This window comes from Eublepharis macularius, chromosome 10, assembly GCF_028583425.1.
Source record: "Eublepharis macularius isolate TG4126 chromosome 10, MPM_Emac_v1.0, whole genome shotgun sequence".
Classification (NCBI taxonomy): Eukaryota; Metazoa; Chordata; class Lepidosauria; order Squamata; family Eublepharidae; genus Eublepharis; species Eublepharis macularius.
In genome coordinates, this window is record NC_072799.1 from 77595027 (window position 1) to 77620828 (window position 25802).

Below are 25802 nucleotides of genomic sequence, written 5' to 3' on the forward strand. Positions count from 1 at the left end.
CTTAGATGCGTTTTGAGTATAGAACAGTGAGGAAGGAAGAAAGAGTAGCACAAAGGCTGAGGAAGAAAAACATTAGGAGATATTTTTCCAGACCTGAAATGCACATATGGATGTAAACGCATGAAAATTAGTAACAGCAGTAGCTCAAGCAAAGTGAAATGCAGTAATACACACGAGATACACTCCTGACACATCCTAATTTTAATAAAAAGTACTCATTAAGAGCAAACACATGTCAAGTCATGGGGTACAGGGTAGCTGGCTGTTGTATCAAAATTATCATAGTGGTTTATTTTTTAAAAACCCTGTAGAATAAAAAGGACAATACACATCAATAATTTTAATTAATGTCAGATCACCATCAAGACAATGGTGGACAAATTAGATGAATTGCTATATTTGGTGTTCCCGAGGATTATTCTTCGTAAAGATCAGATGCTTGGAGAGATACCCATTTCCCAGTGGCAGAAGTCCAGAGAGGACATGGGGGGCACCATCAGTGACAGTATAATGTCACTTCTGGGGAAAGCCAGGAAGTTATGTCACACCTCTCTAGCAATCAGTGGAAACACTGTGGTAAAACCACAGAGTTTCCAGCAGTTCCTAGAGAGGTCTGACATCACTTCCAGGTTTTCCACAGAAGTAACGTTATGCTATTACTCTGACAGTGATTTTTTAAAAAAATTTTCACCATAACAGGAGCCCTGGCAACCTTAGGTAGTGAGCACATAGAAGTAAGTGCCTGTACATTTGCCCCTATAAGTAAAGTGCTGTGAGGGCCATCTCAGGTTTGGAGAATGGCATGGGGAAAGGGGTTCATCGCCCATACCCATGGTCCTAATATGAAACTAGGCCTCTGCCTGCCTGCTATTTACAAAGTAAAACACTTGGGAGCTCTGAACTCCCCAAGTTATGTCTAGTTGGACCTTTGAGATGGCTAATTCTTGTTTATTTTCCAAAGACTAAGAGTGGAATGTGAACAAGGATTAACAGAATTTCACCACAGTCACAGCTGCCAAGATCACATAAGACTTGACATAACTGGTGGAGTTTAATAAAATGGGATCAACAAAAACAGCTGTTTCATAAAGAGATCTCTGAATGCGTTTGAGAAAAGAAACTGTTCTATTAATGCCACTTCATGTGAGCGTGCAAAAACTTAGGTGACTTATCATCAGTGGCCTTGTATCCCTTGGTGACATGAGCCTCCCTGTAAACGGCAGCTCCCTGCAATGAACAATCCAACGGAGGAGAATCATCCGTCTTTGCAGAGCAAAAACCATCCCTCTTTCAGACATGTTGCAAAGAACAAAGTCGTAAAGCCAACTAAGCATTTAGTAAATCACTGAACTGCCCATGGGGAATAATGGCAGTCTCTGACCTCCACTATGAATTGGATTTAGCCATTACACCCTCTGCCAATGTATAAATATGACTGTATGATCAATCTGGAACTATAGTTTGCATTCTTTTAAATCCTTCAATGGTAATGTCAGTCAAACACAACTTTGTTCTTCTGAAAAATACCCTTTTCTTACAGGTTCATCTCCTGAACATCTGTTTCTATGAAGCTTGGATCCTAAAAGCCTTCTCTCTTAGATGGGAGGTCATCAACACATGCAATAGTATGCCAAAATGTGGAATTATAAAGAGACTTAAAATAAGATTCTTGTTAATACCAAGTGGCATTTTAGGATCAAGTACACATTTTTGCTTTGTCTAAGAATATGCTGTTAAACTAGAGCCAATAATAAAATATAATCTGCAGGGTGACTACTTGGCTGTAACTACTAAGGTTTACAAATTTCTCTCTCTATAGGTAGGCAGACTTTAATCTTTGGAAAAGTAGAGCAATTATTGAAAAATATCTCCCTGAAGCCCTTAAATATCTGTGGCGGTCCACAAATTATATACCCTGGCTCACTACTTAGCTAGCTTGTGCCAAACAATTCAGTTAATCCGCTAAATCCAAGTCATAGTGAGGATGGGAAACTGCAAATACTCTCATGGGCAGTTCTGCGGTTACCAAATGGCTCACATTTGGCATCCCACATAATGAAGCAAAACTTATGTGTGTGCACAGTGGCTGCAGGAGTTGTGCGCAGTACAAAAGGATTTTCAGACGGTTATGTGATATAGCCGAGAATGGCGAGAATCCGGTGGAGCCTGGCCCTTCACGGTGTGCTGCACAGCAGAGTAGGATGCCTCACTTCATCACCTTCTCCCAATGTCTCTCTTTTAGAAAAAATGTACGAAGGAAAAAGAAAAGGGAGGAGAGGCACTTTGTTTCTTCCAAAGTGATATTTTCCATCAACGTTGCCCTTCTGCTGACTACACAGTGACAGGACAAAGGGGTATGCCTCTATGCAACAGAGTATTTTTTTATTTTTGTGCCATCGGGCTGCAGCTGACATACAGCAACCCAGTAGGTTATTCAAGGTGAGAGACATTCAGATGCGGTGTGCCATTGCCTTCCTCTGCATGGCAACCTTGGCCTTCCTTGCTGGTCTCCCATCCAAATACAGACAGGGTTGACCCTGTTTAGCTTCAGAGATCTGACAATATTGGGCTGCCTGGATCATCCAGGTCAGGGAAGACAAGAGAATAGATGGACATAAATCTGCGCCAAATCCCGTGATGCAGAATGGAGGACCCCCGTGGCGCGGAGTGGTAAGCTGCAGTACTGCAGCCCAAGCTCTGCTCGTGACCTGAGTTCGATCCTGGCGGAAGCCAGGTTCAGGTAGCCGGCTCAAGGTTGACTCAGGCTTCCATCCTTCCGAGGTCAGTAAAATGAGTACCCAGTTTCCTGGGGGTAAAGAGCAGATGACTGAGGAAGGCAATGGAAAACGACCCCGTAAAAAGTCTGCCAAGAAAATTCTGTGATGTGATGTCCCCCCATGGGTCAGTAATGACTCAGTGCTTGCCTTTACCTTTACCTTTTTACCTACCTGCAATAAAAATGGCAGCACTCAGAAATCTGAAAGAGAACTATTAATTCCTCCAGGAAATATCATTGTTGATCTTAATAGTGACTTCAAAGGGAAAGTTCAGTTTGAAACAGAGTGTAATATTTTGCCATACCAATAGTTAGTGTTTTCTTTCAACTAGTTAATTGGGGGGTGGGGATGGATATATATTTAATGTGGTTAGATGTGGCAGCCTCTGACGTAAGAAGGAGGGGGTTGAGTGGGTGAATGGAGTGCAATCTGATTGGACAGCAGCTATACCTTAGGGGATGGTATAAAATGCAGTTTTTAGTCAGAGTGCTGAGTAGGGTTCTCAGGTGCCCACCAGCAGTGGGCAAACTTGCGTCAGTCTGCCCCATGCTCGCTGTCTGCCAGCAATCAGCAAGAGGCAACCTGGGCAAATGCAGAGTATTGTGCACTCAGGGAGGGGGGGGGGACAACTACACTTCTAGAAGTAATGCCATCATGATGGCTGCGGGAGTGCTCCTGCACTTTTGTGCAGGGCCAATTTGGCCCCACACAGTCCTATTCTCAAAGAATAGGCCACAGGCAAAGCTCAGAAGCACTTCTGTGGCCAGAGTGATGACGTCACTTCCAGAAGGGACGGCGTTGCTGAGAGGCTGGGAATGCATGCAACCTCTGCATGCATACGAAGGAAAGAACACCGGTGAGTACTGAGGCCCTCTCTCCCGCTGGCTGTCAAGGAGACTTGGCAACCATAGCGCTGAGGGAACGTGTTCAGTCTGTCAGGAATCTGTCAGAGAGTCTAGTCCAGAGAGTTTTGTGCCAGCAGGAAATACACCTTGGGGAGAATATTCTTTGATGCGGCACACTCTTGAAAAAGGTGCTCTGGAACAAAGGAGAAAGCTGGTTTGATTTTACGTTTGTTACTCGTGTTGGCTCAAGATTACAATTTTAATTTGTATTGATGTGAATTGAATCTCTTTTTGATTCCATGGGTTAGTCAATTACGGTGGGATTCTTCCATGTTTGTATGACATTTTAACAGCACCTAAAATTTCTCGCATGAAGAATGCATACGAAGCTCCTTTATATCACACGATTGGTCTGTAAAGCTCAGTACTGTCTGCTCTCCAGGGTCTCGAGCGAAGGGTTTTCACATCATCTAACATCTGGCTCTTTCAGCCAGAGATACCAAGGACCCCTGCATGCCGAACAGATACTCTGCCACTGAGCCACAGCCTAGATCAGTACTATCCAATGACAGGAAGGATACAAATTCCATCACACTTTAATTCCTCTTTTGACCAGAATGTATTGTTGCTTTTTTGACAATACAGGAAGCCTTCCAATATAGTATTGTCAGCTGTGGTCTTTTTTTGAACTTCTATTTATTTCAATACAGTTTGTGCAGGAAAATAAAAACTTTCCATAGGATTGTGCTCCAGGGCCTTTCAACCAGGTATCAGTTCCTGTTTTTATAGTAGTGATCTAAATAATAATATCATTTACTGCATAAAACTGAGAGCTTGGTCCATCCATTTAGTTTTTATACAAGATGATCCTATTGAACTTCTTGCTGGAGGAAGTATGTTTTGCCACCTCTTCTAAAATATGGAGGTTCTTTAGATTGCTTTCTGTTCCTCAGTTTTTAAATACATACTTTATCAATTTTACAATAACAGATACAACAATAAGATCAATCATATTAAAGCACAATGATATTGTTAGTATTGTTACGTATCTTTTTAGTTGTCTGTTGTATTACAATGTTCTCTCTGTTTTCAGATAATGCCTTGTGGATTAATGGTTTTAATTGATTTGTAGAGTTTTCAAGAATATGAGTAGAATGAATTCAGGTGTCTAGAGTTATAAGATTAAGAGTGACTGATAAGATTGATTAATTGGTTGTACGTCGTTTTTGGTAACTTGTTCAAAGAAGGGGGGCACTTTTCAGTAAATCCTGTAGTTCCGGGAAATCGATCAACTTGTTGAATACCATTTGTGATTTTTTTCAATAATATAATGATTCCAAACCTTTGAAAACCAGTTTGTCAGTGTGGGGGCTTTTGGTGATTTCTATCTTAAGGCTATTGCTGTTTTGGCTGCTACTAAGAAAGTTGTTATTAGGTCCTGTCTGATTTTTGAAATTTTAGTACTTTGCCATTGGTCTAGGAAGATTTGTTTAGGTCTCAATGGAATTGTGTATCCAGTGATAAATTTTATATGTTCAAGGATATCTCTTCCAAAGTTTTCTATATGTTTACATTTCCACCAGCAGTGGGCGTATGCGCCTACCTCTCCACACTTTTTCCAGCATAGGGGCTATTTCAATGAAGATATTACTGCCATATTTCGGGGGGGGGGGTACAATACTAGTACATTATTAATTTATCGGACTGTAATTTAATGTTGATCACTGGAGAATCTAAGAGATTTTTTTAATTTATAAATTTTTATTAAACATTCAACAATATAGATACATAGCAAAGAAATAGTTCTTACTGTTACAATGATCTGAAATTTCTTTATCCACATGCTGAACCAGAACTTTAACTATACTCATTAGGAGAGTCTGTTCCTTATTACATTACAGTTTTCTTTTCACAATAAAGAGGGGGAAAAAGAGTTATTGAACCTGATATTAAAACATAGGTAAGCTCTACCTATTACACTGTAATTTATGCATTTAGTAGATAAGGTAAAGGTAGTCCCCCTGTGCAAGCACCAAGTCATTACTGACCCATGGGGGGACGTCGCACCACGACGTTTTCTTGGCAGACTTTTTATGGGGTGGTTTGCCATTGCCGTCCCCAATCATCTACACTTTACCCCCAGGAAACTGGTTACTCATTTTACCGACCTTGGAAGGATGGAAGGCTGAGTCAACCTTGAGCCGGCTACCTGAACCTGGCTTCTGCCGGGATTGAACTCAGGTCATGAGCAAAGCTTGGGCTGCAGTACTGCCGCTTACCACTCTGTGCCACGGGGCTCTTTTTATGCATTTAGTATTGACTGGTAAATGGTATTTGTAGGGTGCAAGTTATTTGCTGTGATATACTCAATAAATGGTTGTCATTTTTCATAGAATCCTGTTGTTTTTTCTTTTCCAAGAAAACATTTGTATGTCTTCTGTGATTTTTTCCACAATGATTTTGATCCCATATTTTTTCATAACACTAGTTTATAGTTGGTATTGTTTTAGCATTTCATCTTGATGTGACTCCTGTTTTTGCTGCTGTAAGGAGACTTCTGATAAGATCTTTTCTAATTGGGGGAACAGTATTGTCTTGCCATAGATCTAAAAAAATTATTAGCGGTTGTATCTGTAGAGAATAGTTAGTTATTCTATAAATAGTATCTGCTACTTCTTTCCAGAAGGTCGATTTTTTTTGCATAACCACCAGAAACGAATTTATGTGCCTATTTCTCCACACTCCCTGCAACATAATGGAGAATATTTGCCTGTTATTTTTGCTTATTGTTTGGGAGTGTGGTACCAGTAAGTTATGATTTTAAAAGTTTGTAGTCTGGTGGTTATTACTAAAGAGTTAAATAATTTTGACACCTAAATTTCTTTCCATTGGTCTAGAGTGATTATTAATTCCCAATTGTGTTCCCATTTTGTTTGGTATGTATGTTTTTTTGTGTCTCTTGACTTTAGTAGAATAGTGTAGATCTTAGAAAGAAGTCCTTTCTATTTGTAGTCTTCTTGTTCTAGAATTTTTCCAAATCTGTTTTGGGGTTTTTAAAAATGTCCATAAGATGAATTTGTGATGCCGTATAGTTAGTTTGAAAATATGTAAACCAAGGGATATGTTGAGCTGTCTTTTTTTCTAGCTCTATCTACCTTTGTTAAGATTCTCTTATTTGACGATATATCTATTAATCTTGTTAATTTGGCTCGTTCTCAAAATTTGTTTATTTGCTGTGTTTTCCCTGGAGGAAACCAATCTTGCACTGGGAATACAGAATAACAAGAGATGTCAGGGAGAAGTTTTCCCTTTTGTGTATCCCATATTTTTAAGATGTCAATAAATCTATTTTCTTTTATTTTTGAAAGATTATTCCTGTTTCTGTTCCATACAATTTCTAGAATAGTGTGTGGGTGATATAAAGGAGTCAATGTCTGGATCCAATCATAGTTTTCTTTAATTTGTAGCATCTGTAGAACATTCGCTAATCTAGATGCAATTGCATGTGATTTCAAATCTGGGTAATTAAAACGTCCTTGATGGATTTTTGCCTTCAACATATTATATAAGATTCTTGATTTTTTATTGCTCCATAGAAATTTACTGAGCATATTTTGCCATTGTTTTATCATTATAAATGGTGGAGTTAGGGGAATTGCTTTATAAAGAAATAAAATTTTGGGGAGAATAAAAGATTTTATAAGATGTAATCTATCCAACCATGAATACTGTTGTTTATTTTTCTGAAGTAGGTCTTGTTTGATTTCTTTTATTTTTTCGAAATGATTGTATTTCAATAAAGAGTTTAGATCTGTTGTGATGTTAAAGCCCAAATACGGTAGCATCTTATCCATCCAACGATACTTAAATTTTATGAGTAAATTTTGTTTTGTCAGTGTCAAGATATGTAGAGGTAGTATACTTGATTTAGATAGAATTTAAGAGATCTGAAGACCAGTTTGCTTCCTTTGTTCCTTTGATATAGGAATTCCACAATTCCATTTTGTTTGGCAGCTTAAGGGTTTGGTTTTATTGGTATGTTTGAGTATTCTATATAATTTCATGATTAGGTTTTTACGAGTATGTTCTGATTTGGTTAGTAGTTGTTCTAATTCTGTTTCAGGCTCTTTCAGTATTTCTGTTATCTTTATCTGTGTAGTCATATGTTTATGTTGTAGGTAATAATACCATGAGACTTTCCACTGGACTTTCCTTTCCAGCCCTGTCTTTCCCAGGATTCCTTTTTCTGTGGGGATGTCTATCAATCGTATTGTTTTGTGCTGTTCCTCATTTCTGTACTCCCTTCTTAAGTATGTAGAAAGGAAGTGGGACAGGTCACTTCAGAAAGCGAATGGGGAATGTACTATATCCGTGCCCAACTCTTGCACCAGCATCACAAAATCATGAAGGTCTGATCATATATTGAGATCCGGTTTATTCAAATATTTCTTATCTTTAAGAAACATTTTAAAAAATGTAATCAGCCTGCTTCCCATTTTTTTCTTTCTTTTTAGTATCAGTTATTACATTGTAAGCTTTTTGTCAAAGCCATTTTTAAATAATTGTGTATGGTCCTTTCCCCTGAAACGTAATAAAAATATTATAATAAATTTCTACCATTGAAATCAGAATGCTATTTCTCTCAGTCAAGTCCCTGTTATTTAAGAGCCATATGGCAGGCAGAAGCTTTATACATGACTGGTCTCTCTGCACTGGGAAAATCAGCCCCGGCAGAATTTCTTCCTGCCATTAGCATAAAATGCAAACCCACTGCGCACACAGTGCAGTTCCATTGCTCCAGCAAGGCAAAAGGTGGGCGATGCAGGAGTCCCTACAGGGTTACACCAGAAGTCAGTGACTCTTACATTTGCTTTTCTTGCATCTGTTTGAAGTGCCAACCAGTCTACATAATAGGCTGTAAACCTAACATATATATGCCCATTCTTTGTCCTGTACTGCCATATTCCATTCATATAGGAACTAGTTAGATTCCAATTTGCATTAACCCCCAAGGTAATGAGAATTAATTTCTCACTTCATTATCACAATATAAAAATGACAAAAGCCCAATTATATTACACTCTGTAAAACTGCATTTCTTTTGTCCACCAATTTTGCAGTTCCATCAAAAAAAAAGAAGCAATACTCATTACTTCATGCTAATAAACTGTTTTATAATTAACATCTGTTATACAGTGGAACTTCTAAACTAATGTTACATTAACAGCTTACTTCTCTGTTAATTGATTTAGATGTTGTTCAAAAGGAAGCAATTCAGGAAATAGAACATTGCTATCTAATGACCAAAAACAGATGTGACATGGGAGATGTATGACCGGAGCTTCTGATTCTTTTTCTTTACTTAGTAGAAGCTACATGTACATGACAATTGGGTCAGGGGACCATCATTAGGAGAGGGGGGTATTCAACTCTTTCCAATCTGCATACTCCCTTGAATCTACAACTAGCTTTGCTGAGGTAAACAATACGGGGACTATACGAGTATTTACATTTTTTCTCAGTGAGGTAGAACAGGTATACTGCACAGGGCTGCTTTTCCATTCAATCTAGTAAGCACTTTGAAATAAAGAACAAAAATCCAAAATAAGTTTTTGACCCCAGAATCATGGGGGTCATGAATCTCCCGCATCAGGTCTATTCTGACACTGATTCATGATTCTAAATATCTTTTAAACATAGGGTTCGATCCAAAGAATCATGAAGATAGGAGATAGATCAAGATGGGTAATCATGTTAGTCTGTCTGTAGCAGTGGAAAAATTAGCAGTACTACTAATTTTGTTAGTCTTATAGGTGCTGCTCTTGTTCTTCTCCAAAGATAAAGGAGTTCATAGAACGGACCTCTGCTGATTTCCCCTTTTCACTGCAGTTCCCGGTGACTCTCTCTACTCTAACCACTCCTGAAGGTTGGGAGTCTCCAGGAATTATATGGGATGTAATGCAAGAGGAGGTAAGAGAGAGCCAGTTTGGTGCATTCGTTAAGAGGGTGGGACTCTGTTATTATTATAACTATAAGAAGGGAGAAATCTGGAAGCCTTCTCCACTGCTAGAAGAATTACCATCAACAGAGAGCAATTTTCCTGCCATTTCCTCTCTCCAAAATCTTCCCCGAAATGCTGTTCCTAGGACTCCTAGGAATAGCATTCTGGGGGACAGGTGAGAAATGCACATTAAACGTTCTGTGGGATCTAACCCATAGTCTTGCAAGAACTTTACTGGCAATGATAAACCCTGGGAACTGTTCTTTATGCTTCTGTGGATCCAAAGCACACAGCATTGTGCCATTCTGTTTGAATTTTCATCACATGACAATGCTTAGAGCACTCTACAACAATTACAAATGACACCTGAAGCCAAGTCTGGGGAAACAGAATGAATCCACAAAGTCACAATCAAAAGCATAAAGTCACAATCAAAAGCATAAAGTGTCTTTATGCTTTTAGAGTAAAAAAATGGCTGGAGATGACATGGTTAAAGCAGTCAGTCTCCAACGCTGTTTCTCTGATCAAATTTGCTGTTTTTCGTTATTAAAAAATTCAGTAGACTGTTACACGTCTGTCTCGTGTAACACATACTTTGATACTTGACAAATGGTAAGAATTATTGGGGGAAGGGCACAAGCTGCAATAAGCTGAAACAAGTATGAGATTTGTGAAAGTTTTTAAATTTACTTTACTGGGAGAAATCCCAGTGGGCCACTGTCTTGGAGAACCATCTGACCCAGACCCTCCTTGCCCCCTGGGTGAGCCAGCAAAAGTGCAATGCTAACTGCCTTTGCCTTGCTAGCCCAGTGGGGCCAGAAAGGGGATGCACAGCTGCACCTTCTTTCCCTCCAGCTCATCGCCTGCCTTTAGATAAGGGGTGTGTGCATGGGGGCAAGGACATGGATGTCTTCCAGGGCCATTTTGGCCTCCCACTAGCCCTCTGGATCTAGTGCAGTGATCCATGGCATGGAACCATGGTACCCACTAATGTGATTCCTGGTTAGAATGACCAGTTCCCCAGTAGGAGCAAGGGATCCCACGCTCCCAGCCTCTACTCCCTACTTCCACTCACCTGGCCAGTGGGTGGGAAGCGCATGGAATGGGCTGAGGTCTTCTTTATCATGCCAGGAGACATCATTCCCGGCATGACAAGGAAGGGAAGGCCCCTGCATGGAGCTGATTTGATGTCCCTACAGGTTTAAATGATAGAATTTAATAATAGAACAGAGCCCATTATGCTGTTTAGAATATCAACAAACTTCTCTTACCGGTCTTTCGTGTTCAAGAATTGAAGACTTCCCTGGTTCATACTCAAAAATGCTCCTTGGTTCAGAACGGAATTTGCGGGTGTCCACTTTTCGATCGGGAGGGTCCCAGTCATTTCTGAAAAATTAAAAATTGGCATCTGAATGGAACTGTCTTTCCTATCAAATAGTGTGCATGAACCACAGGAATCGCAAAGTTGCTTTTTCTTTATATAGCATTAACGAAATCAGGAAAAACTGCTCTATTTCACTGAAGGTAGATCATCTACTGACTGTGCTGTGCTTGAACTTTATTTCCATTACAGGCATATGAAAAATTATGTTTCATACTTGCTTAGAATGGTGACCATGTAACAATCAAAAGTCAAAAGGAAGAACTCTGCAAAGAGCGCAATCGCTACCTTTTGGAAATCCAAGTCTACACCCTCTATTGATAACTGGCACAAAAAAATCTGGGACCATTATATATCAGAAAAGTTATATGATAATATTTACAAAGTAGAAAATTTTCCAAGAACAACCAACTTAATTGAGAAATGGTTTCCTTTCTTTGAATACCTCGAAAATAATAGTTCCTTACCTGGTCTTAAACTCTTTCATACATATGCAAATATATAAGTAATCTGTCAATTTAATATGTTAGAATTTACAAGTACTTTCTCCTTAGATGCTCAGATATAACCCTCTAAACTGCTTTAAAATGCACTCAATTGTTACTTATTATGACATGTTATGTGTTTATTCATTTTGATGTATGTATTTATTAACGGATTTTAGTATTAACTTCTTGTATGACTGCAAATTCATGATTGTATATAGTTTAATAGTTTATTGTTATCATTTTTTTAATAAAGATATATTGATTTAAAAAAAAAGGAAGAACTCACTTTAGATTGCTAAATTATTTATGGGACAGCATGATCTTTCTGTAAAACTATGAGCTGTAAGTAACACACCACTTGCGGTAGGCTTTAACTCACTTTCACAGAGCTGAAATAATGGCTCTGAGTTTGCTGCATGCTAGGGCTACAAACTCCGGCTTGGGAAATTCCTGGAGATTCAGGGGCAGAGAGCAGACTTTGGGAAGAGGCAGTAGCTTACTAAGGATGTGATGCCGAAAAATCCATCACCCAAAGCTGCCATTTCTGTCAGGGGAATTTATCTCTGTGGTCTGGAGACCACTGTAATTCTGGGAAAACTCCAAACCCTACCTGGAGATTAGCAGCCTTACTGCTTGCAGATGTAACTCTAAAAAAGCAACACAGGGCTTACTTTTCTGGTGCAGATCTTTGCCGTGGACGAATTGGTGGTGCTGGAGGTGTTGGAGGCACAGGGGAGGAGACCTTAAAGGCTTCAGTGCTATTGTCTGAAGCGCTCTTTGTCAGCGGTCTGTACGTCTGAGTCTTTGCAGCAGGATGTGCTTGAGTGGAAAAGGACGGGCTGAAGTTACCTAAGGAGAGACCAAAAAACCCAGAAGAAACCCAAATATGACTACGAAATATAGATACTGCCCACACAAACAGTAATTCAACGAAAGCCCCTTCTGCACCAGAGTCATAACTCCTCACTATCCCAGAAGTTAAGCCAAAAGGTGTGGAATCGGCTTGTCTGGGCCCTTTCACACCTCTCACGTTTGGTCAGTGATAGACAGACAAATTTATTGGATATGGCCACAGGCCTTTACAAGTTAAAACATATTTGCAACACTAAAATGATAAAACTTCTAATATTATATCCATCTCTAAAATTCTTCATTCAGACCCAGAGATTGCATGTCATTTCATCTAGTCCCACACTTGCTCTAATTTTCCTGGCGGCTAAAACAGAGTGTCACTCTGTTAGAAACAAAGGGATCCACATCTGACAGCGTGAATTCCAATTTGTCAGAGTCGGAAAGGGAATGTAGACTCTCTAATATCTTGGCCAGGAATTTATTTCTGGGTTCCAAGTATAAAGGGCAAACTAGGACATAGTGGAAAAGATCTTCCACTGAGCTTCCGCATAAACAAATGCGTTGTTCCAAAGGTATTTTAAAGTATCGTCCGTTAAGTAGCTCCGTTTGCATAGTCTGAAAGTGCAACAATGTAAACGCCGTTCTGAGTTTGTATGTTGTTATGTCTACCAAGAATGAAGCTCTAAAATGATTTTTTATTATGATTTTATACCACAGAGCAAATTTTGACTGGGTGACTAGTGAATTATCTATTAAGGTGTCCCCGTTGTACACTCATCCCTGCAGTTTGGAATTACTATGTTTGATCAGTGTGATGCATGGGGATTGATGAGTGCTGGCACTTTCGTCACTGATGCCATCACTGGTGACGTCACAGCATCAGGCCTTTTTTTTTCTTTACACATGTGATGAATCGCTGCATCACTGGAAAACTGGATCAATCTATTTCCTAGATTTCTTCCTCTCAACCCATTGGTGAATCGATCCTACGGTAGACTACATTTTTTAAAAAAGAGTGGAAAGGAAAATGGAGAGGAAAGAGGAGAGGGGCAAAGAATGGGAAGGAGGGGGAGGGAGTGGCTGGATAGACAACAGTGGCCAATCACAATGAAGTGGGCTGGCAGAGGGTGGGGGGGGGAGCAGAAAAGAGTGAAATGCTAAGAGATGGGATAAAAAGTGTGCATGTGGAAACAGCAGGCTGGAAAACATTTTTTTTAAAAAAAATCAGGGTATAAATGCTCCCAGAAGAGTTGCGGAAAAGCTGCATAGTAGCCTAAGTGAGTACTCATGGCCACAAATTGGGTGCAGATGGTCATGAAAAGAACCACTGTAGTACGAGAACTGAACTGGCAAAATTGGCCTGTGCAGGAGGGGTTAAAGGTGCAGAATGAATAGTCTGCTGTCATTTTTCCTAACACACACACACACATTTCAGTGGATACTTTTGGACATACCAATTTTCCACATAAGTATGGTATGGATTTAAACACCTAAACCCATTTCCTTGGAAGTATTTCCCATTGATTTCATTGGAACTTCCTGACAACTCCACAGCTTTGATTCAGAACTCCTCTTCCACACTTGTATGCTGTGTACCCATTTCTTCCTTTGGCAGTGCTGATGATCTGTTTGGTGAGGGCACAGGTGCCTGCATACCTTACACAGGTGATCAATTCAGAAAGAGTGCAACCATCCATAAAGTAGTGGAGTACCATGCTTGGCCCCTTGCGTTCAATTTGCGCAGGAAGGATGGCTTGTTTCTAGCAGCACTCTTCTGTGCACAAGCAGGAAGGATGATCTGTGTGCAAAACTCTGTCCTTGTACACAGGTCTCCCTTGCTGAATCACAGAGTCTCAGCACATGAGACATCTGACACGTGAAGAACACATGTTGGGAGATGCAATGTTAGCCAGGAAGGGTAGTTTAAAAAGACAGAGCTGGTGGCAGGGAAAAGGCTTTGCTATACACTGGAGCTGTGTGAAGGGGCTGTGAAAGGCCAGAAGGGAAACTTCAGCCCATTATTACCGCTCCTGGTACAAGCCGGGCTCTGGAAGGCAGCTCCACCCCGTTTCCATTCCTCGCTACTCTCTTTGCGATCCCGCACAGTTTTAGACTGGAGGGGTGAAATTGACAGAGCCTTTGTGGAGGCAAAGATGAAATTAACAAACCCTCTGAGGAGCAATCTTAGCCGGCTGTGTCTTTTAAAACTATGCTTTCCAGCTAACATTGTGTCTCACTACACTTGACAAACATGCACCAAGACATTTCTTATACAGAGACTCGAAGAGCGTGTGCTTAGTACAGGCCTCCACAACTTCTTCTCAAAAAGATAGGTCTCCATCAACGGGTCTATATGTACCAGACCTGTTCACTTGATAGATCATCTTGGTCAGTTTCCAGTACCACAGTACTTTATCCTTCCCCATGACATCCAAATTACTTTTACAATCCTCTAGTTTTTTAAAAAAGGCAGTTTCGGAGTTGCCAAAAGAACAGAAACTTGCACACAAGCGAAATTCAGCCCACTAGCAACATAATGTGGTCAGGCCTACTAAGGATCTGACAATTTTTAAAGTCCAAACCAGGCAGCATAATCAGGGGTTTTAGCAATCCTCTTTTGGCCTCTGTTTATTGTTGGTGGGCTGTCTTCTGTTTGGCAGGACACAAGTTGCGAAAGCCTGGTTCAGACCAAATGTGCCCACATGAAAAGAGAAGCGTCTTGGAAGCACAGGCTCAAATATTCTCATTTTCTGGTGTCCCCCTGGGGTTATCTTGAGTCTTATTACTGAAAGCTGAAAAGGAAATATGCAGACACATGGCCATGCCTTTGTTAATCTTGTTAATGGATCATGTGTTTGTGGTTAGTAATTTAAGATTTAGAAGCATTAGTGTTGGAAAACTGCCTTAACAAATGATATTACGAGCACATGCTTTTAAAAATGAAGATTAGGCCTATACAAAATGTGATTTGAAAACTTAGAAGTGAATGTGTCAATAAAGAATTAAATTTATAAAATGTATGCCAAACTTTGTTGTACGTTATCAGTATCCTCTAGCTTAGCATACATTTTTCCAATAGTCCTCTTACAACTATCTATTACTATATTATGATAATTTCAGTTACATTAAATTTCAGTCAATTACAAAGTAACATGCTTACAGTTTTGATGCACAAATATGCTATGTTTTGTATGTGCAAATATATGTTTATCTCATTTTGAATCTGAGTTTTGCTTAACGGCTAAAGGCATAGTCCACTGAAAATGGAATACAATTAGGATACGTTAGTTTCAGTGTTCTCTCTCACACCCATTAAGAACATAGCTTGGCTTGAATTGTGTACACAGTACAATATTGTACCTAGTTCCTCCCTTGACCATCTCCACTACATACAGATTATAATAATTTTAAATACATTAAAGATGTTAAAGTCTAACACTGTGGATCTTAAGCCAGAATCTGTTGCAGTTAATGCAAAACCAATGCAATGAACTGAAGAAAATCTCATCAAAAATATAATTCAAGGTTATTTTGGTAAAAGCTAAAATTAAAGTGAGATGAATAACAAAAATGAAAACCACATACTGAGATTCAACAAAACAACGGCAAAACTATTGTTACGCAAACACAGTGAGAGGCAGCCTACAGGGTTAGATACCGTTATTACTTTCTGACACTAAGAAGCAAAAATTCATGTGAAGGGAAGGAAGAACTCCTACCAGTATTATATGCATATGTAGTATTATACATGTCTGTGTCGTCATCTACAAAAAGAAATATAAATGTTATAGTAATGCAATACCTGTCACTTTATCACAGCAACGCAGCTTCACATTTGCATAAACAAAAACAAAATTAGCCAGCAGCAAAGTCTCTCCCTTAGGTACATGTTTTTATTTTTGGAGTCTATTCCAAATACTATTGTCCTATTTTTCCAATCCATGCAGATAGATCAAGAGGGGTAGCCATGTTAGTCTTTCTGTAGCAGCCGAAAAGAACAAGACTCTTTTCTGCTGCTATAAGACTAACAAAATTCTTCTGAAGAAGTGAACGGTGACTCATGAAAGCTCATACCCTACCTCAAATTTTGTTAGTCTTATAGGTGCTACTAGACTCTTGCTATTTCCCCATCCAGTTCTAGATGGCAAGTTATACCCCATTTTCTGTTTAGCCTTTGACAAGGGAGCCAACTCACAATTACTTGGAGTAGGGTGGGAACCACTTCCCTGTGGCTTCTCCCCTACATCACTCAAAGATTGTGTTTGTGTCTTTGGCAAGGCCAAAGACGTGATTTATCTCATGCAACACCAGCCTGCAAATAGATGCGAATCAGCCCTGAGATACGAGGAGACAAGGAGCTACCTGAGTGCTGTCTAGTCCTACAATAACAATCGATGAGATACAGCCAACAATAAGCATTTTTAAAGCTACCTGATTCCAGTGAGAGATTTCAGTACTTGGCCGATTCCAGACGGCCCCCCGCCTCGCGAAACGTCGCGCATCGTCGCGCAGATAACGCGAAATATCGCGTTTTCTCGCGCGAGTTTTGCGCGACATCGCGCAAAACTCGCACGAGAAAACGCGATATTTCGCGTTTTCTACGCGACGACGCATGACGTTTCGCGAGGCGGGGGGCCGTCTGGAATCGGCCCTTGTTTCAGTCCCTCCTTCACTGAATTCAGCATAATGAAAGGGCTAAAGTTTGGCTGCTCTGTGCTTCTTCTAACCAATTAACTAGCTAATCTTGGCAGTACTGACAGCAAACAGCTCTAACTAGCAGCAGTCATCAGAGCATCTAAGGCTTTTAACAACTCTGCTGTATGAGGTCCCAGAATTAAAATCAAACCTAGTGCCTCATAAATGAACATCACATGTTCTATCATTGAACTATGACCTCTTCCTTTTTGGCTTAGGTTGTACCTGATAAAAGCTACCACTGGTTTTCTATGGTAGCTATGAAATTGTCTTCAAAATTCAGATTTAAAGTATCATTTCCCTCTTTCTAACATAGGCATTACCACATATGTGTCATTTTTACCATCTCTGTTGACTTCAGTCTAACTAAATTCCCCTTCACAAACATTCACAGCTCCAAGGGACCCACTTCCCCATGGTGCCATCCCACGCAGCTATGGGGCATGTTTGAATAAGTAATGTACATATGCCTTTTCTCTATTTTTTTTACCAATAAAGGTGAAAGACTGGGGCAGGTTGTCCCATCTCCCTTTTCCAAACAAAAACATTAACCCAGAGTTGAAGGATGAAGAACAAAAAGTTAAACTGAAGGTAAAGACACAGTCTCAATAAAGAAAATGAAGGTAGCCCAGTCTTAGCAGACTGGTACTTCCACATAGAATACTGATCTGGAAAGACTTTGTGGTGCCTCCATGGAACTGTGCACTGTGCACAGCCCTGCTCTTCCCCCTCATTTAACACTGGAGTGACAGAATGTGAAGGGTCAGAAGCAGAGAGCCCTGAGTCACAGGTTACTCCAAGGAATCTGATTGGGTAGCACAAACTGAACAGAGGAAGACTTCTGAATGGGACGCTGGGGAGAAGAGAGTCTGATTTCAGCCCTAGCTGAAAGGAGTCGAGTACTGACAGTTGGGTGATTTGGCGTTGACTGAGAGCAGTTTAACACAAAGAGGTGAACTGGGAGAAAGCTGGCAAGGAAGTAGACATGGGCATGAATCAAAATACGAATCAAATTTCATGACAAATCAGGCCGATTTGTGTATTGTGAAAACACGTTTAGTGAGGCCACATTTGTCATGAAAGTCACAACTTTTGGGGCTGATTTGTTCGATTTATGAATGCTTCGTGATGCCAGACAGGCTGGCACTGATCCATTGATCCCCTAGGCAACATGGGCCCAGAATGTCTGCAGACCTTTTGTTGCCATTGAAACCCCAATCTTAGCCCACATAACCTTGATAGGCAGCTACCCCTGCCAACCTGAGAGCTCCCATTCTGTTCTATGAGAGCAACGAACAGGGGAGAGATAGGCCTTCTATAGCCATGGGAACACCAATCTCATCCCTCCAAACCCTGTTAGGTAGGTCTGTCTGCTAACCAGAGAGCTCCTGTTCTGCTCTATGTCAGCGTTTCTTATATAAGGCACAGCTGTGTGCCTCCTGCTCTCAGTTCCAGTTGACAGAGGGAGAGGGAGGAGCTGTTGCTGGGATTTGGAGAGATAGAGAGTGGATTTAGGAGCTTTTGGCTGATTTGCTTTTGCTTCAAGAGCTTTCTGCTCTTGTCCTTGCTGGGAAGGTTGTTGGGTGAGAGTGCCTTTGAAATCTCCCTGCAAGTTTGGCATCTCTGGGTATGAATGGGACCATTGCAGAGCTCTGGGATCTGATGAATTATGAATCTAACAAACCGTTTCATGAAACGGGACAATTTCGTGGAAGTTCATGTTTTGTGATTCATGGAACGTGATGAACTACAAAACTCAGGGTTCGTTTCCCCCCCGTTTCGTGCCTATCTCTACAAGGAAGTTTGGGAGGTAGGTGCAGACTCTAATTTGGGCCAAAGGAAGGGGACAGATCTTCTAGTGAGAGGAGAATTTCCCTACCTAGTCAAACAGGGAGTTAGCTCTGAAGAGTGAAGAGATCCCTGGTCTGGTGTGTTTAGACACTGCCTTTAGAGACCTTAAGAATCAGTTAAAAATTGAAGAAGAGCAGTGGTGTTTAAATGGAAGGGGTTTGGGTACTGGAAAAGGGTACCAGCCTCCTTAAATCCAAAAGAGTACGAGAATACTCAAAGAAAGTGTACTAGAGTGACTGGGAAAACATGAGTACAAAAGCCTCCGAATAAAAAGATTTAAGTAGCTCTGAAGAGCTTAAGAAACTCTCATTAGCCTGAAATAAGACCTCATATGTATGGATTTTACCTCAGCGATACCTATATTGAGCTACCTCAGAATTTTTCAACCCTTGATTTCACCTGACCTTTCCCCTCTATGTTAAATAGAATATTTAGTTTTAATCAGAGCAAGATGAAGCATCTCCTGGTGCTCCCTGACCCATTACCTTAGGTGGACTTTTACAGTCACAGTTGGCTTGCAGTGGCTCCTAAGTGAAGGATAGCAGCAGCAGAAGGCCACTTAATGGGCAGCAACAACCTGATCTACAGGCCAGGGACCTCTTCTATGTGGCTCTCCCTTAATAGTTCTTTATTATTTCCAATTTTCACCCTAATCTATGTAACATGAACCTCTGTGACAGATGGGGACTCAGAGGCTGGAGGAAACCCCTCCTTCCTCAAACCCACAACAACACGACCCCATGGACGTTGGTTGCTCACCAGCCTTTCCTTGCATTCTGGGTAAAGGTAGGTAAAGGTAGTCCCCTGTGCAAGCACCGAGTCATTATTGACCCCTGGGGGGACGTTGCATCACGTTGTTTTCTTGGCAGACTTTTTGTAAAAGGAGTGCAAAAAGGGATGGACAAGGCAACACCAAGAGCATTGTGTTGTCTGCTGCTCCATTCCCTGGCTCAAAGCATGCCTTCTGCGAATCAGAGCCATTCAATGCCAAAGTCTGGGAGGCACTGAAGACAAAATGCAACTCACTTGCAATGCACACATTCCCCTTCCCACCAACAGAGTTACACTAATGGTAGTGCTCAGTTTCTCTCCTTGGGATCTCATTGGTTGGCTGCTATTAAGGAAAACAGTTACAGATGCTGCAGCCTGCCTGTCTGCGTTACCGTTGCATAGTAAGAACCAAGCCGAAACACACAAACTTTTTAGATGGGGGATGTCATTACAGCTCCATTTCCCAAATTTGTTTCACCATTCCAGAAGCCATTCTAACAATATGAACTAGTGATTTCTGGGTGATTTTCAGCTTAATTGTTCTGCTTTGCACACCTTTGATAGGGATTGACCTGTTTGTCCATTGCAGAGAGTGGAAGGGCATTGCTTACACTTGGTACCATATATAACTTTGGAAGATGAACAAGTGAATGAACTTGAGATGGTATAACTGGTGTTATTAGGTCCAGAGATTGTGTTGTCAGAGAGAATATGGGAACAGAGCTGGCATCTTGGTTTGTTGCAGTCCCTGGACCTAGAGTCCATGCTAGGAAGTACATTATACAGATGCTCATGCCACTGGACTCAAAATTCTGTTGTTCTACTGCAGACCAACAAAGCTACCTTCCTGAAACTAACTTTGTGGATCAATCATTATTCCTCAGCTTAACCTATCTCAAAAAGTTGTAGTGAGTGTGCAATGGAATCAACCGTTTATATGCTACCTTTAGTTCATCAGAGAAAGCTGATAAACAAGAAGTCCATACAGACATTCATTAAGAAGTACTGACTTATCTACGGACACACTGGTCAAAGTTCTACTTTTTCTAAACAGCAATATCTCTTGAGTAGCTTTGCAGAGAGTAATTTATAATTCCTGAACTAGCTATTAATGGAATATAAATATATTTAGAGTGTCCGTAAGGAGTAATTACTACTTGTAAAAACGATTCTGAACTAGTGGATGAAAGCTCATTTTGGTATCTGTATAGCAGAGTTCATTTCACAAGGAAACCACAACTGAGGGATTGCGGTTACACAGAAACCTCACACCTAAAGTAGGAACTTTTCATTCTTTCCATGGCTAACCTTGTTGCAGTTGCAAAAAAAAAAGAGTTCTCATATAGATCAGATGCCTTTAGGAGATACTAATGATAAAAACAGACTTTTCTAGACATTACAATAACTTGTACTGGGAGCTCACCAACCACTTATAACAGGAGCACACACTACCCCACAATTCTCTGCAGACACAATTGCTGTGTTGTACGAACCTGAAAAATCCAGTGTTTAGTTTGTGTATATTGAGGCTAAATATGCACATTGCCCCCATTCACACAACATGGCAGCCATGCTTATTAAGAGAATTGTAAGTAGCATGCACACCCAAAGCACATAGTGGGTGGGCTCCCACATGAGCGCTCCCCTTCTTGTAACATCTGAAAAAGCTCTGCTAATTCCTAGGAATGTACACAAAGTCTTGTGCTGCTTGGTTTTAGTTAATGCGCTCACTGCTGTCCCCTTTATATTTTCCCTGAAGGTGAAGTAAAATATTCATGCCCATTAGCCATTCCAACTCAGGGGAAAATAAATCATGGAGAGGGTCTGCTGGAGGCAGGTACGTGAATATCAAGTGATCACTTGAAATAATTTATTAGCTGATAGCAAGATAGATGTCAACAGGGCTTTTTTTCAGCTGGAACGTGGTGGAACGGAGTTCCAGCACCTCTTGAAAATGGTCACATGGCCGGTGGTCCCACCCCCTGATCTCCAGACAGAAGGGAGTTTAGATTGTCTTCCTCGCCGACGTCATTGTGTGGTCCTGGGAGCATGTGCGCACCTTGTGCATGCGCATGTGGTACCAGGGGCACCACCTCCTGCCAAGAGTTGTCCCCTGGCAACCCACTGAGTTCCTCTTTTCTCAGAAAAAAAGCCCTGGATGCAAAGATGTTTGAAAATGTAGCAAGGAAGTTGCACATACCTGGCTTGTGAACCATGTGAATTTGCTTGAACATCGTCTTATACCAATCCTTCGGCCTGTCAACTGTCTATAAAAAATGAAGTTTTAAACAACAATTAGCAAAATAATTTAAATGAACCAAGATAATGGATTTGGAATATTTTGAGACAGGTTTTTTATTGTATATTAGCAGAAAATACCTGAACAACTGCATCCACTTAAATCATGTCTCAAAGACACACTTATAACACATGGTAGTAATTTTATAATTATTAAGGGAAAAAATGATTTAAAATCACTCAACAGTGGTACTGGCACTTCTTGTGCAATGGCGCAAGTTTTGAATATGCCAGCTCAGACTGCAGGAAGGAAAACAACAACAACTTTCAGTAGCAATAATAGAACCCATTTTTCTTGCTAGAATGGCTTGCATCTTTGGAATATGTTAGAACAGGTATTATGGAGAGGCTGACAGCAAGGGTTAAAACACCCCTTGTTACAAACAACTGAACACTATTAATATGTAATAATATAGCAGCAATAAGACAACAGAAAGAGATGCAAAATTATATGTGACAGAGTAATGAACAATCAGGAAATAATAGACGTTTTCATTATTCTCACAGGAAATTCTCCTCTTTGCCCTACATTTTTACTTAGCTTTGTAACAATCCATAATCACACAATGCTTTGTGAAAGCAGGGTCTAATTTGGACAGTGTAAAACCTCCACTGCAAAACCAGAAGAGAGCTAGCTACGGGATTCCACTACTTAGGGAAAACAAATCTGGCTGAACAGGATTGAGTTATTCACATATAAATGAAAGGCCTCTTTGTCATTTGCAATAGTCAGAGGGTTGACTGTTAAACAGTTATAAAAAGTACACACATAGGCTGTTTTCACACTGCTTACCAGCCATGGAACATCGTGCCAAGCTCCTGGAACTACAGCGTCTTCCTGGCGCTATTTCGCGCGAGAACGGCAGTTCTCACACAAAATCATGCCAGGTAGACGCTGTCATTCCGGGAGCTTGGCGCGATGTTCTGTGGCCGGTAAGCAGTGTGAAAACGGCCATATACACACAGCTATATAGCAATTTTGTCATTCAATTATTTCCTTGATAAGATCCCTTCATAGTGATAGTAAAAACCAGTATCTTTTAATCACTGTGTAGGCCAGTGCATAGCCAATACATGTTCCATTTACTATTAAGAAAAATAAAAACATCATTAGGCAATCAGCATTGGATACAAGGTAAGGTATTTTTTAAAAAAATCCCACCGCCAAATGCTGAGAATCGTAGAGAATACCAGTCGGGCCCCTAAGCTATATGTGGATATAAGCGACTTTTTGTTCCACTGAAAACAACACAAAGGAAAATCAGTTTAAATTCAATATTTTTCAGCTTAACTGGTAGGGAAAGAGGTAAACTGTGTGGAATGAGATGATGTGCTGAGTATAGACTTATCAGAGGGAAAAATCAATGTGGCAGTCAGTCTCCCCATAATGTATCTTCCCATAATGTATGGTAACAGGAGCACACCACCACATCACGATTTCTACACTGTGGTTCCACATTATTGGCTGCTGCATGGAAGGGGAACATGCATTCCACATAGAAAGCTTCACAGTATGAAAAGAGAAATTGGTGCAAAGCTGCTGTTCTAAGCAGAAACCTCACGATCAACACCATCCTGTTAGTTATGCCCTAAAATTCAGAAATAATTCCATCCCTACTTGAAGTACCATTTGGCAGTACTTTTACCATCTCAAACTGGGTTGCTAGTATTTTGTTCACATCAGTGACTTGGAACGTGAACATGCATTTCCTATAAAGTGTACGAATCTCTGTACTGCGGGTTACTCTTACAGACCTACTAGATGGAAAATACTTACCTGTAAGAAAGTGCTTTCTGAAATATGTACAGCAACATGATTGTGTGTATGAGATTATTGTATGTGATCATCTACCCTGACCTGGATAATCCAGGTGAGCCTGATCTTGTCAGATCTCAGAAGCTAAGCAGGGTCAGCCTTGGTTAGTAATTGGAAGGGAGACCTCCACTGAAGACCAGGGTTGCAGGGGCAGGCAATGGCAAACCATGAGTGATTCCGCACACGTTGGATAATGCACTTCCAATCCTCTTTATAGATCATTTGGAATGGATTTTTGTGTGTGCGGAACAAAAAATCCACCTCAAACGATTGATAAAATGCATTGAAAGTGCATTATCCAACGTGTGCAGAATCAGCCCACCTCTGTTAGTCTCTTGCCATGAAAACCCTGCCAGGGGTTGCCATAAGTCAACTACGACGTGAGGGCACTTTCCACTTCCATGTGATAATGTACACATTTCTTACATGGAACTGCTTTCTGTGCCTTCTACATTCATTGTTAAAAGGGGGAAAAGATCATGGAGGATATGGATGGTCATATAATGGCAATAGCATCACTGACATCACATTCACTCCCTTGATGTTGGATGGCCATTCTAGGCCATCTGCATATCATGTTCTAATATTAGAGATTGCATTTTATATGTACTTTTAATGCCTTACAAAAAGTTTGTATACATGAAATGACTTGCATATAAAATTTTGTGACTTCCTACATTTTCCTTGGAGGCGATTGTAAACTTGTCCTTAAGCTCTGGAGTCTTTCTTGGGGTGTTAAAGGAGGCTGTGGTACAGCCTCTTTTGAAGAAACCATCATTAGACCCTGCCGACCTGCTCAGTTACCGCCTGGTCTCGAAACTCCCGTTTCTGGGTAAGGTGATCGAGCGTGCAGCGGAGAAACAACTGCAGAGTTTCTTGAAGGAGACCTTGGCCCTAGATCCCTTCCAGTCTGGTTTCTGCCCAGGACATGGGGTCGAGACACTGCTGGTCGCTCTCACAGACGATCTCTGCAGGCATCTGGATCGGGGTGGATCAGCACTTTTGATTTTATTGGATCTGTCAGCAGCGTTCGATACGGTCGATTATGATCTTTTGACCCACCGCCCCGCTGATGTGGGGATACAGGGGACAGCGTTGCAGTGGCTAATCTCCTTTCTCCATGATCGGGGACAGAGGGTGGTGCTTGGGGAGAGGTAATCGTCCCGTAGGCCACTAGTATGTGGTATGCCGCAGGGAGTGATACTCTCCCCATTATTATTTACTATCTATATGCGCCCCCTTGCCCAGCTGGTGCAGAGTTTCGGGCTTGGGTGTCACCAATATGCGGATGATACCCAGCTTTATCTGTTGTTGGACGGCTGGCCTGGATCGACCCCAGGTGTCCTGCAGCATGCTTTTGAGGCTGTGGCTGGATGGTTGAGACAAAGTCGGCTGAAACTGAACCCTACGAAGACGGAGATCATGTACTTGAGTCGTGGAAGAATGGGTTTGGGGGCCTTACACTGCTTACACTGGCCCTGAGAGTTAGGAGCCTGGGGGTGATTCTTGATCCCTCCCTGAAGACGGAGGATCAGATCACTGCGGTTGCCAGGTCTTCTTTTTACTATCTTCGACAAGCCAGGCAACTTGCCCCCTACCTATCGTCCCATGACTTGACTACAGTGGTCCAAGCAATGGTCACCTCTAGGTTGGACTACTGTAACGCACTCTACGCTGAGCTTCCCCTGAACCTGATCCGGCGGTTACAGCTGGTACAGAATGCAGTGGCGTGGGTCATCATTGGAGCACCAGTATGGGGGCATATTACATTGGTGTTGCACCAGCTGCATTGGTTGCCAGTGGAGTACCAAATCAGGTTCAAGGTTTTGGTATTAACTTATAAAGCCCTATGCGGACTGGGACCGACGTATCTGCAGGACCGTCTCTCCCTATATGAGCCCCAGAAGACCCTCCGCTCGTGTGATAAACATCTATTAAAGATCCCTGGCCCTAGGGAGGCCCGCCTGGCGTTGACCAGGGCTAGGGCTTTTTCGGTCCTGGCCCCAGCCTGGTGGAACGCTCTGTCT

The 25802-nt window shown here is 41.2% G+C and overlaps 1 protein-coding gene across 3 annotated transcripts in view; it reads right to left on the reverse strand.

The window, feature by feature from the left end:
* The window catches only part of SORBS2 (sorbin and SH3 domain containing 2), a 147026-nt gene that overhangs the window by 51066 nt on the left and 70158 nt on the right, over positions 1 to 25802 (reverse strand). For all 3 annotated transcript variants that reach the window (XM_054989734.1, XM_054989733.1, XM_054989732.1), the window contains 4 exons: positions 21862 to 21928; positions 16064 to 16108; positions 12164 to 12341; positions 10895 to 11009 (listed from right to left, as the gene is read on the reverse strand). In XM_054989734.1, the coding sequence (XP_054845709.1) occupies positions 10895 to 11009; positions 12164 to 12341; positions 16064 to 16108; positions 21862 to 21928 (405 nt within the window). The remainder of the gene's footprint in view (positions 1 to 10894; positions 11010 to 12163; positions 12342 to 16063; positions 16109 to 21861; positions 21929 to 25802) is intronic.